A 13621-nucleotide genomic window follows, 5' to 3' on the forward strand; every position below is an offset into this window, starting at 1 on the left:
AAAACAATCAATCAATCAATTATTGGAAGAGAACATTATTTTCTCCTGTAGCCCCCAAAAATTTACGGATATAGACTCGCGAAATCCACGGCCATTATTCGGGAATCTAAATGCAGAATGAACTTATTAACTTAATGGCATATAGACAGTCTTTAAAAATCCATGTATTTTCTCTTATGTCAGATTTTTGAGACACCAACAACAATGTCATTAGTCTTTATTCCTTAGATTTGTAAATTTGCTCGAAGAAAATTAAGAAGTAGAGAAAACCCTCTTCCGTCAGTTTAGATATAAAAAGGTGCTGGAATCAGGTGCACACTGCACAAGTATGACAACGTTGCGAAAATGAAACGTTTGTGTAATGAGCTCAAGATAGGCATCCCATGTACAGGGTGGCTCAATAAGTCACTTAACACCCCCGGTACAAGGCCACTACAGCGCGCAACATGGAAATGGTGATGACCAATCGTTATCAGGCCAAGGGGGAACCACATTGACGACACCCGCAGGGTCGGCGGCCATCTTGATGTACGCCATCTTGAATTCAACTTCATAATTTTAAATGGGAAGGGGGTCGTACGATATATTAAAATGGGCTAGAATTTCACGAGAAATGCAATGGTGAAGGTTGTTTCGACGTATCTTTAACCAGTAAAAAGTTATGACTGAATTCTTGAACCAATTTGCTCCTTTTCGAGGTGTTAGAAAAATGCCTTAAAATTTGTTTAGCGCATCGGTAATGCATCGAGATCAAAGTGACGTCTAGGGAGAGACGTTCGCATGCCATTGCACATTATTTTAATCAGATACATCCATGAAGAGCTGCTCATTATGAATGGTTGTCGCGAACAATTTACAGTGTGACGCTTCCATTGAATTAAAAGTCCTTCACAGTGATAAGGCTAATGTTTATGTTCAGAAGGAAGTTCATAAACAGAATATGTGACCCTTGTCATCTGATAACTAACTTTGGACAAAAACTGGTTCATAACGTTCACATAAGTGTTCTGGTGTTCTTCCCTATTGAAAAATCTCTGTAAAAAGTACCTTCTTCCATAAGCAAGGATGAAAAAAACTGTTTATTTAACAAATCCAAGTAGCCCTAGCATTTAAGGTTCCGTTGATGGAAAATTGACTAACCAATCGTGTTCCACACAGCACGCCACACCATTAACTTACCAGCACTAACTATTCAGCTTTGATCTGTTGAAAATGAGTTATCAGATAAAAAGCATCGAATATTCTGTTTATGAACTTCCTTCTGAACATAAACATTAGCCTTGTCACTGTGAAGGACTTTTAATTCAATGGAAGCGTCACACTGTAAATTGTTCGCGACAACCATTCATAATGAGCAGCTCTTCATGGATGTATCTGATTAAAATAATGTGCAATAGCATGCGAACGTCTCTCCCTAGACGTCACTTTGATCTCGATGCATTACCGAAGCGCTAAACAAATTTTAAGGCATTTTTCTAACACCTCGAAAAGGAGCAAATTGGTTCAAGAATTCAGTCATAACTTTTTACTGGTTAAAGATACGTCGAAACAACCTTCACCATTGCATTTCTCGTGAAATTCTAGCCCATTTTAATATATCGTACGACCCCCTTCCCATTTAAAATTATGAAGTTGAATTCAAGGTGGCGTACATCAAGATGGCCGCCGACCCTGCGGGTGTCGTCAATGTGGTTCCCCCTTGGCCTGATAACGATTGGTCATCACCATTTCCATGTTGCGCGCTGTAGTGGCCTTGTACCGGGGGTAATAATAATTGAATTATTGAGCCACCCTGTATATCGTTTATACCAGAATCGAATTCGGCGGCTTTTAGTGCAAGGCGACACCCTTAACCACTATTCTATGGGACATGCACGAGTCTTTTGTGGCGTCTTACTGTACACATTGGAGAATTATAACTTTTCTGTATATGAAATGTTATGCACACACCTAATTTCTAAAAAGGAATCTTCTTTGCGTGTGCAAAACTAAATATATGATGGCAATAGAAACAACAGAATTCCCGCGCGCTCAAATTATTGCGCTCTAGTCTTTCAAGGTTCGATCCCTGGTAGAAACTCCAAAATTTCTGTGATGGCCTAACATCGTGAGGACAATTGAGAAGCTACTTGAAATCAATATCTAAGCGAATTCCACTCTCAAAACTAGATGAGACTCGATGTGATGACCACGCGTCACCGAATGGAAAAACACTTCGGAGGCTTTGTCCTTCAAAATTAATTTTACTGAATAACTGTAGTTTTCTTTAGAGGACCTAAACGTGGCTTTTTGCACAGTACAATGTTGTTTTCTTTCACCCTACTTTTATAGTTTTCCATTCAAAGGATTCCACTCCCGAAGCATGAGCATGACGCACTACTAAACCAGAGGTCCAAGGTTCGGATCTTGGACAGGTGTGGTTGCATCATGTCTCGCATCACTATTCCTTCGGATCATCATTCAATCTCATCGTCGCATTTAACCCAAGAGGTAGAAAAGGGGCGTAAAATAACGAAATAGAAATTATTGATTGACTTGGTTCATTTTACTTCACTTTTCTGACACTTTTTGGCTAATCGTGAAGATGAGAATTAGTTAAGATTAAATTGATGAAAGGATCATCACAAAGAAGACACCTTCTCAGGCCGGAATTCGAACACGGGACATTCTGCTTCGTAGCGTAACCTGCTAACCACTCCACCACGGAGTTGTCGGCCCAAATAGAAATGAAAATTAGAAAATGCCGTCTTGAATTTGCAGGAACCGAGTTTACCAGCAAGGGCAAAAGGTTTTCGCTCCCACTAGGATAGACAAATCACAGAAAATGCTTGATAAGTAATTTGGCTCTCCATATTTCATGATATTATTATGTAAGTAACTATTATTCGCTATATAACTTTGGATTAATTTTATTTGTATGTCTAGTCAACTTTCCCGCCTAAGTAGCAGCCACAGCGTCATCACATGTGAGATCAACCGCCCTGGGAGTCAAAACCGGCCTCATGTGTGGTAGTCGGACACCAATTTAGAAAGTCAATGTGTTGGACATTTGATCGATCAGTCAATCCTACTTCAATTTTTTCGAGAGGAAAACGAGCTGGCAGCTTCACACTCGAAATTTCACTTCGCCTACCCCCGTGGCGGAGTGGTTAGCACATCGTGCTACGATGGCAGGTGTGCCGGGTTCGAATTCCGGACTGAGCATGGGTGTTTGTGAGTGTCCATTGATCAATTTAATCATATCATCACTCATCCTCATTTTCGCAATTAGCCAAATATGGCAGAAGAGCAAAGTAAAATGAACCAAATCAATCGAAATTTCACTCGCAATGCATGAAAATGAGATCTTCAGCACTCCGTGATCCTACCGGAATCTCAGGTTTACAGAAGCTAACTATGAAACCACTTCTTGGATCAAACTGTCTTCGAACTAGCTGACAGTCATCAATTGTCGACCAATCAACACAGTAGGGCAAAAAGAAACAGAAGGGATATAACATCGGTACATTACAAAGGCTTATTATGGCCTTTCCCTTCATTGCAGGTTATGAGCACAAGGGTTGAGTGTGGGAACCTGGAGGAACCGCGACATTTTAGTCATTCATCTCCCGCCAGAAAAGTAGAATTTGTCTCTTGCAATTTGAAAAGCCTATGTCCATGCTGAACCATAAACTAATCAACCCAGAAAGTCCTAGCTACCTGCAGTGCGTTTCGGCACGGCCGATAACCAGAGCCAGATGAAGAGAAGATTTTGTGGGAAGGGGTGACCTGGCTTAGGCCCCCTGGTGTCCATGAAGGGAAAGTGTGTTTTCAAAAGGTCCGACTTCCCAGAAAGGGACGGCCCATAAAATCACTGCATTTCCTACCAATTCATCCGTTTGTGTTCAACCAAAGTTTATGTCACCGCAGGATCCGAACGCTTCGAGTTCTGTCGGTTGCGGGACTTCTTGAGTCTTTTGTCAACATGGTGCCAATCAGAGTTTCTTTCTGCCAAGGTCGTTGCACCTATGAATCGGCTCTTCAGCTTGAGTGGCAAAAGACATGTTGTTCGGAGGAAAGTTGCACCGGAAAAATTACCTTCTTAAATACGATGAAACCTGTAAAACATCCACAGATATTTATTCGGGGGTGGTCCCTTTGACAAAACATCAATATTCTAAAAATTCTTCGAACAGACTGTGTAAAACATTGCAATACTCCTAAAACTGAACCTGCTCTGCAACACAAGGAAAATGTCTCATTTAGCAATCAATGTGCGTTTGTTAAGTTGGTACGTTTGGTATGGCACTACATTTTAAATAATGCTGATGGAATAAATCAATAAAGTTTGTTAAATGACAACGACTCCTTACCACAAGAATATAATTATTATTTACGGATATCCCCTATAACGGTTGGGGGTTCGACGTGCTGATCCCACGTCACCCCATTACTGGTTAAAGATCTCCACACCTCTAGGTAGGATTGTGAGAGGGAGACTGGCAGTCGGGTGATGGGCCAAGGCCCTTCCAGGGCTGTCGAACAACGGGTTATTATTTATTTATAGATGCTTAAATATATGTGCGACCTCACATGTGTTTCCAGTGACTTATTGCAAGGGTTTGTTATTGTACTTGACTCAACAAAATAAACTTACTGTGTGAGGCAGATTCATACGAACCAAAAATACCCAAAATAACTATAATAATAATATATTTCAAAATTACAAAAATGTGTTTACTTGTTCTTGTTTAAATTTTCGATTCTTCGAAAAGTTTGTTAAGGAGTTGAGGAGTTGAGTTGGTGTTTTTAAGTCCACTTTATGCACAGTAAGGCAAATCGGGACTGGACCTACAGTTTAAAGTAAGATCCGGACCACTGTGTACCTCCACCCATGTATTGAACCCGGGACCCCTCGATTACAAGGCTATCACTGCGCAATCGGGGAGGCATCGTTTGTTAAGGAGGATTCTCAAAATCGGTCTTCACGATATCGAGAAAAATATGTGACTCGAGAAATCGTACAGTTTGTGAAGATAATTACTTTTAACACGTTGCGTGTTTTAGACTGTTTCAATAGTAGAATAGATATTTGGTGTGAATAATACTACTTACCTGGAGATATGAGGCATCCTGCCACCATTATACTTATTTAGCGTGTATTGAGCTCTGATTCGGGACCAGTTGTAACTGTTTGCATATATGTGGTTTACCGCTGCACAAGCGGTCGTTCTTTAATCTGGTCACAAACTACTCAAACTCAAAACATTGTTTGGACGCAACGTCAACACTCAACGCCCAACCCTGCCTGTTGTTGACCTGCGACTGCTAGGGGTGGAAAGACCGCTCCCTCAAAATTCCGAGAAACAACTAAGTTCTAGGTTCCTACACTGACATCCACTATAGCTAGAACCAGGAAAACGAGAAAGAAATGTGGTTTTGGGTTCGTGCCACTCAAATTAAGAACAGTGCTTCTAACTGCAAAACTATTTTGCAATATTTGTCATGAAAGTAAAATTTTCAGCAAATGTAGAACAGTTTGCCGGGGCCACGTGAACGTTTCGGGGGGCCAGTGCCCCCCCGGCCCCCCTTAACGACGTCCTGACTCGACTGTTTCCCCTATTGACAATGACGTTACTGTAACCACATTCGTTAAAAGAACAGCATTCATATCATGACGATCAGATTTCCATTTACCTGGTAGAGGTTAAATCAACAAATTTGCTTGACGGAAAATAAACTAAACTAAATGTTTGATAATTGCAACGTTGTGTTCTCTTAAAATCGAGACGAATTACATGTGGTGTAGGCAGCAGTAGCATATGATATTCGTAGTATCTTTGCCATAACCCACTCTGTTAAACGCATGTGATTATTATGTGATTATATATTAATCGATATACTGACCGTGTATTATGACGGATTTCTTCCGAAAAAAAAATGAAGTGAAATTGTTCTTTGGGGAGAGAAAATGAAATGAAAAGTTTCATGTGCCCAGATATTGGTTTTTCTTTGTGTTCCCTCGCCTATTCCTTATTCATGTATCTTTATCGTTGCTATTCTAGAGAAGTATAATTGGAACGTGAAGAAACCAAAATACGATTTGATTGATTGATTGATTTGCTTTATTGTACTCCGCTTTTGTGCCAATTTTGGCTAATTGCGAAGATGGGATGCGTGATGAGATGATATGATGAAATTAATGAATGGTGACTCACAAACATCCATGCACAAGCCGACAGTCGAATCCGGGACCCCTTGCGTCGTAACGCGATGTGCTAACCACTCCGCATCAGGGGCCGGTTCAAAATAAGAAGAAAAAGAAGCAATGTACATTGCCCATCAACAAGGTAGTAATATTTTATATTCGTTATCAAGGGATGTAGTTTGTTAGACGTAAACTTTATGCTCAAATAAGCTAATATCTACTGCACCTACAATTACAATGGGAGAAGTACTAAATTGTCCACCAGCTAGAAGTGGAATCCTTGGATTCCAAAACGCAGAGGTGCAAGGACGATTTTTTGTCGGGGGGGGGGGGGAAGTACCAGGGTAAAAGTACCAATAGTAGTAGTAGTAGTAGTAGTAGTAGTAGTAGTAGCAGCAGCATCAAAAACGTTATTATCCTGTTAAATTACGCAAAAAGGGGGTAGAAGTCGGTGCTAAAGTATTTGTTTGGTCAAACGATTTGAAATATCTTTTCAACACGTTCAATTTCACATTAGCTAATAATGGAAAACAATCACACAAACTGTATTTTTGAATGGCTAAATGCATTCTGATTATAATTCTTTTCGTACACATGACATGTATAACTTTCATGTACATCATATGTTGAACACATATGCAACATGGAGCGACATAAAATAAGAAAATACATATGCAACATGCTGCCACTAAATTGTGTACAAATTCAAAATTTATTCAATACATATATGTACATATATGCCTAAATATATTACATTACAGAAAACAATTGTATTGCGAGCAAAGCGTATATGAAAATTTTTAGATCCAATTTTTCCAAACTGAAAAGAATATTGATTTAATATGACGCAAATAATTTCAGGGGGCGCCATGGCATTCTCTCTTTTATAGCTTTTTTTAATTTAGATCGCTCAGCGTCCATGGCCGACTCCCGCCGCCCCCTAACTACGGCTCTGAACTTGACGAGATTGAGAAAAGCAGACAGTGCGAGCGAAGCGTGCAAGAAAATTTTACGAAATGTATTTTTATTTGCACAAAATTTGAAATCAAGGGGGGGGGGGCAATTGCTCCTATGTGACCCCTGGAAATTCCCTTGGCCGTCAACGTTTGCCCCCCTTAGAATTGACTTCCGTCGAAGGTTTGGGGGGCAATGCCTCCCTGCTCCCCTGTAGTTGCGCCACTGTCAAAACGACAGCGTGGGCACTAGTCTGTTTGACAAAGGAAAGTTTATTTAACCACGACACGATACAATCAGCGATTCACGAATCAATGAAAAATAATTTTTGAAATTGACTGACATATTCAAAATTGTAGCACAGTACTATTGTACTTTGATTGTTCTGTCTTCATAATCACGAAATTTATGCCTCGTCAATATATTCCCCCCTTTTAAAAGCTTCTACGTTCTGTTTAGTGAACATATTTCCATTTCCAAGCTGACTTCAAGCTACTCTAAATACTCCTGTTTGCGGTGCAGATTTCCATCACGGTTTCCAAGAAGATCAGTGAATGGAATGTAGTTTTCCAAATCCAAACTGTCCTTGCAGACAAGAGGGTGGGGGTAGGGGCTTTGAACGCCTGCGGGGCAAGTCTTTCTCATCTATGGAATTCCGGTAATTGTGACGTAGTGAGATCGAGTCCAACATCTCTGGACAGAGAATGAATTGATACAACTCAGATGCTTGTATATTATCATTGTTATAGTGTGATAAACAACAAGAAATAAAGACGGAGCAGTTGCATCTTTTGTTGATAAGGTGTTTATAAAGTGAACGCTACTGTCAGTGGCCCCCCCACAATACTGTATATGACACGATTTTTGTGACAACGTATACTTAAAAATAATAAATATATTAAAAATAATAATTATACTTGATGTAAATTAATTATGCAATATATAACTCAAATAATCTTAGTCCAAAATGATACTCATTGTTAAACCTTATTGCTTAATAAAGAAAATTTATTATTATTATCATTATTATTAACTTCCTTCACATGAATGAGTTAACAATTTCGTGTCATTTCAATGTATGAAATGCACGTGGTAAAGGAACCAGTTATTTCTTCAAACATCGCTAACTCTCTACGGAGGGCAACCCTCATGAGGGCAGACCTCACCCTCACCCTCCGAAGACTTGTGAGGGTGAGGGTGTGTGAGGGTGAGGGCGAGATCGATTCGTGAGGGTGAGGGCGTGTGAGGGCGAGGGCGAAAGGCAAATCGTGAGGGTAAGGGCGTGTGAGGGTGAGGGCGAATTGTGAGCCGTGAGGGTGAGGGCGTGTGAGGGTGAGGGCGAAAGGCGAGTCGTGAGGGTGAGGGCGTGTGAGGGTGAGTGCGAAAGGCAAATCGTGAGGGTGAGGGCGAAAGGCAAATCGTGAGGGTGAGGGCGTGTGAGGGTGAGGGCGACTGGTGAGTCGTGAGGGTGAGGGCGATAGGCAAATCGTGAGGGTGAGGGCGAAGCCGAGCCGTGAGGGTGAGGGTGAGGGAGGTTGAACGAAAATGACCACCTCTGGTCTGGGACGCGCTCAAAGGGCGAAGGAACGATTTAGAATAATAGCAATGACTCAGTCGGGCAAAGTGATCGCGTTCAGCTCCCAGATGCTAGGTGAGCATTGCTCGAATACTTAACGAGCCCCAAGTGATATGATGATCGTTGTGTGTGGAAGCATTCTTGATGCAGCACATGTGCTATGATCGATGCTAAACTCTTTCCAAAAAAAGGAGGACATTTACCGATTTCTAAAAAATCCGCCCGGACGCCGGACAGACACCTAAAAAGGAGGACATATCCGGATAAAAGAGAACGTCTGCTCACCCTAATTCTATCTTGAACTTAGAATAGCGTTTTAAAGCTATAGTTTTTACATGCAGATTTGATTTGACGGCATAATAAAGGGGATTTAGTATATTTTGCGTTCCTATAGTTGGCAACACTGACTCCTTGTCTAGTTCGCACATTACATGTCATCTTCACGGGGGCAATCAGAGATGACACATGATCAGCCACCCAGGTAAAGTTGGTTCAATTGAAGATACACAACATTGCATTTGTAACTTTGTAACACTTAAAAAATAATAATAATACGAAAATTGGTGATCCTTTAGCAAGAGGCTCAAATGGCAACCTCACTTCCAGTAGTACACCTTACACTATAATTTGCTGACTAACGAGGCTCTGACGTCTGGACTCACAGCCAGTATAATCCTCCGGGACTTATGTTGTGTGCTGTCCATATCATGACCGTAGACAGAAAAATATTTAGGGGGGGTCATATAGTTAATAGTATTACATGCAGTCACTAAACACTATTTGTGTTTCATGGCACGAAAAAATGGTTAAATGTAAATACTACACTAGCTGCCCTGCGGGAATAGTAAGAGTAAAGTACGAAGTTAGGGGGTTCCAGGTTCGAACTCTGGTCAAGCATGGGTAGGTACATCCTCATCGTCGCGGTTAACCCACAATGTAGAAAAGCAACATAAAATAATAAAATAGAAACTTATATGCAGTAATTTTTTGAAAATACAGAAAACGTCTACTTAATGCTTCAATGATGTTCTCGCAACAACGAAAATAATTAGTGAATAAAGAAATGAAGAATATGTGGCAGCAATAATATTTAAAATGTGACACATACAAAATTCAAATTCAAACATTTCTCCTACAATAATGATCATCGTGGTGATGATAATGGTGATGAAGATGATCATAATAATAATAATAATAATAATAATAATAAAGGGAAACAACTCACCGAAATGGAAGCTACAATACAAAACGCCGAGAACGCTTTGAAAACTGGTCGAGCACATCCTCAGGGTTTATCTTCATGTTGCGATGAACAGACATCAATGCCAGACAGTTGAGTCGATTTTCACTGGTGGAATTTCGAAGGTAAGTCTTCAGTCATTTGAGTGATGAAAATGTTCTTTTCGGTAAAGAAGTTGAAACTGGCAATGTAGCCAGTATCTGTAGAAGTTTACTTATGTTGGGAAATAATGAAGAATTGCACTGCACAAATCCTTCTACAGCAGACTTGGGTGGTGTGTTGTGCTTCACCCATTTTGATTTCCACACCTCAAATTCAGCGTGGGCAATACTGGGCTCAGGAAGGCAGTTTTTATAAAAGTCTACACATTCCTTCAGGTCTTCACTATTGGCTGTAACACATTTACTTGGAATAACATTTTGCAAAGAAGAGATCAGTGTCATGTGGCGTTGGAATCTGTCACTAAGCTGTGTTATAATATGGTTTAGAAATGGAAGAAAAATATTCAACTTATAATACTCCTCAAAGGTCATAAACGGGATATTGTCTCGATGGGCTTGGCTTTTCACGATCCTGGGAAAATCCATATGGCCACCGTTTTCAGTAACCATGTAAGTGGCATAGGCGAAAATCTTCTTGAATTCTTCTTCTACATTTTCGCGCATGGCATTTAAAGTATTGATAACATGGTCCACATGGTTGCAAGCTTCTGCTAAGTCTGCATTTACAGCCTGGAGTTGTCTACATAAAGTTAGGGTGTAAGAAAATATGTTTTCTAAAATCAGGAGGGGGACAACGAATTTAGCTCCTTCAATGGCACTTAACAATTGGCATGCCTTTTGAGCAGTCTCCTTGTTTGCAGACGATTCTAGCAACTCCAGTGCATTCACTACAGCTGGGTACAACTCTTTAAATCTGATAACACTCTCGTGCTTACGGACCCATCTTGTTTCACAAAGACCTAACAGAGTTCCATGTTGACATTCTGGTAGGTTTTCTTTTATTGCCGTTTTCAGAACTTCGTTTCTTTGAGCAGACGAACGGAAGAAATTTGCAACAGACTGAATGCTTCCTAGGCAATTGCGTATGGACGATAGAGTACACGAATTTGCCAAAGCAAGGTTCAAGGAATGAGCACTACAATGGACGTAAAGAGCCATGGGGTGGTCCTTCCTAATATATTCATTAACACCATGCAGGTAACCGCTCATGGCTGACGCTCCGTCATATCCCTGTCCAACCAAGAAATTACAGTTTATGTTATTTCTTAAGGTTGCAGAAAGCAGTGTGGCCAAGCCCTTGCCTGTAAGGTCGACTGCTGGAACAAATTCAAGAAAGTCTTCGCGAATTTTACGTTCCTTCACATCTACACAACGCGCACACACAGATACCTGTTCAATTCGAGAAATGTCTGTAGTTTCGTCTGCCATCACAGAGAAACACTCGGCAGCATTCACTTTCTCCACTATCTCTTTCTTAATTATGTCACCACAAATCGTAATTAACTCGTTCTGAATGGTAGGGCTTGTGTACTTTGAATTGAGCGCATCCGATTCCAAATGTATCGGAAGCACAACGTCACCTGCACTTACACGGAACCGTAGTAAGGCACGGAAATTACCGTAGTTTGTTTCAGCCTCCTCAGACTTCATCCCGTTTCCAAAGTCATCCGTTCAGCGAAGGGCAATTTCTTGACGACCGCAGAGAATAATTGTTTCTATAATGGAGCGCAGTTTCTCGCGATTTTCAGCTCCTTGTTTATCTCGCTCGCTGCACAATTGGTCCACTATCTTATTACTTTTCCCTTCAGTCACTTTTATGAAATTCTCGGCTAGCTCTAAACACCGTTTTTGGTATGACGTATTCGCATGGTTTGCAAAATCTTCCAAAGCATTTTTTAAATTGCAGTGCTCTTTGGTAACGAGAGCCCCTAAATGTTGATGCCCCCCTTTACCCCCTTCCTCCACTCGAGAAAAGACTACACACACTTTGCACAATGCGCCTTCCAGTTTACTGGCATAGGCTAGCCACGGAAACTTTTCCAACCACGTTAGCTGAAATCTTAGATTTCGTGCAGTTCTGCGCGGGAAAGCATATGTTGAAGAAGGAACCCACGGATTCTTCAAAAGTTGTTCTTTTTTCAGATTGTTGAGATTTGCTACATTAAGGTAAAGGCCAATATCATTTTCACAGAAAGAACTATCAATATTAGTTACCAACAAATCGGCTGATGCATTTGTGATAATATCATTTTGCTTGTCATCCGTTGATTTCGCGGCGAAGTCATCATTAGAGGTGTCCCCACTGATACATCCGTTTTCACTTTTAGGTTTTTTCTTGAAAAACATCCCAATCGAGAGTAGAGTTGTCCGCTTCTCCCATCTGCACCGCGTTTCTTTTTTGTGTTCGCAAAGCACTAGAACTCCGGCACAAGAAACACACTCGTATCACACCACAAGGACGCGATCTAAAAGGACAAATATACTTCCATCCAGCAATGACAAATTTGAGACTGGAGGCTATTGGCTAGGACAACGACTGGACTATAAGAGTCATGTTTGTTCGACAGTCAAATCTAAATTCAACCTTAAGCGATCCATTCATTTGTCACGATGCAGGCGCATCTCGCGCATGGTGCAGTAATATTCCGAGTAGGGAAATTGTTGAAACAAGGGATTTTGCTGGAGGGGGGGGGGATAAATAGGAGAGACGGAGAAAAACTTATAAAAATATGCAATAAACTGGGAAATGAAAACATTAAACTTTTTCTTTTGTATATCTATCTTAAACTTAAAGACGATATTTGAATATTATAATTATAGAAATGAAAGGGGAGAGGGTTAAACACCTTATCTAACAGCCCAGGGAATTTAAAAGTTAAAAGGGGAAATTTTGAGTCCCAACCAGAAACAACACTGAAATGAGAACGGTCAAGTGAAAGTTTAAGGGTCGCGTGTGGGCTGTGGACATAAAGAGAACCTGTTTTCCTCAAGTTTCAGGAATTCCAACTGTTCGAAAATTCTGACGAAATTGTCGCAAGGCGGATTTCTCTCCACATTGTCTTCCTGTTGTATTTTTGTACCTAGGTAGAGCTGTGAATAAGTTTTCGACTTTGCATTCTCAACCTGTATAAATCTAACATGTCAGAAGTTTCGGGGGGGGAGGGTTGAACCCTAAGGACCCCCCCCTTAAATACGGCCATGGTCCATATGTGTTCGTGATGGTTCTCTCATCTATTTCACCTTATCATCACTCATCCTCATCTTCAGGATTAGCCAAAAGTGGCAGAAAGCGAAGTAAAATAAACCAATCAACATGCTGAGTTCTGACGATGGCAGATAGCCGTTTGCCAAAAGGAAAAAAATAAATTTAGGAAGACCATATCGCCGATGGAATGATACATTTTTGTAGTCGCAGAACGGGCAATCCCAGAGAAAGCCGACCGGACGCGTATCTGGTTTCGAGCCACCACCTGTTTTTCGGAAAAGCTGTGTTGTCACTTTTGCCTGTAGTGTTTGGACATCCATTCATTCACTGCGACGATTTACTCCCAAGGTCTTTCCATTGCATAAGAAAATAGCAAAACACAATGACACAACCTAGCAAAGATGACCGCAACCTCACGTTAAGAAATCTCTAAAGAAACTGAATTGGCAACATAAGT

At 40.8% G+C, this 13621-nt stretch overlaps 1 protein-coding gene across 1 annotated transcript; it reads right to left on the reverse strand.

The window, feature by feature from the left end:
- Positions 1-10094: 10094 nt before the first annotated feature.
- On the reverse strand, positions 10095-11609 carry LOC145997118 (52 kDa repressor of the inhibitor of the protein kinase-like). The gene has a single exon (XM_083133743.1). It carries the CDS (start codon positions 11607-11609, stop codon positions 10095-10097), a length of 1515 nt encoding a protein of 504 aa, XP_082989869.1.
- Positions 11610-13621: the final 2012 nt, after the last annotated feature.

This window comes from Lepisma saccharinum, chromosome 13, assembly GCF_977018435.1.
Source record: "Lepisma saccharinum chromosome 13, izLepSacc3.1, whole genome shotgun sequence".
NCBI lineage: Eukaryota > Metazoa > Arthropoda > Insecta > Zygentoma > Lepismatidae > Lepisma > Lepisma saccharinum.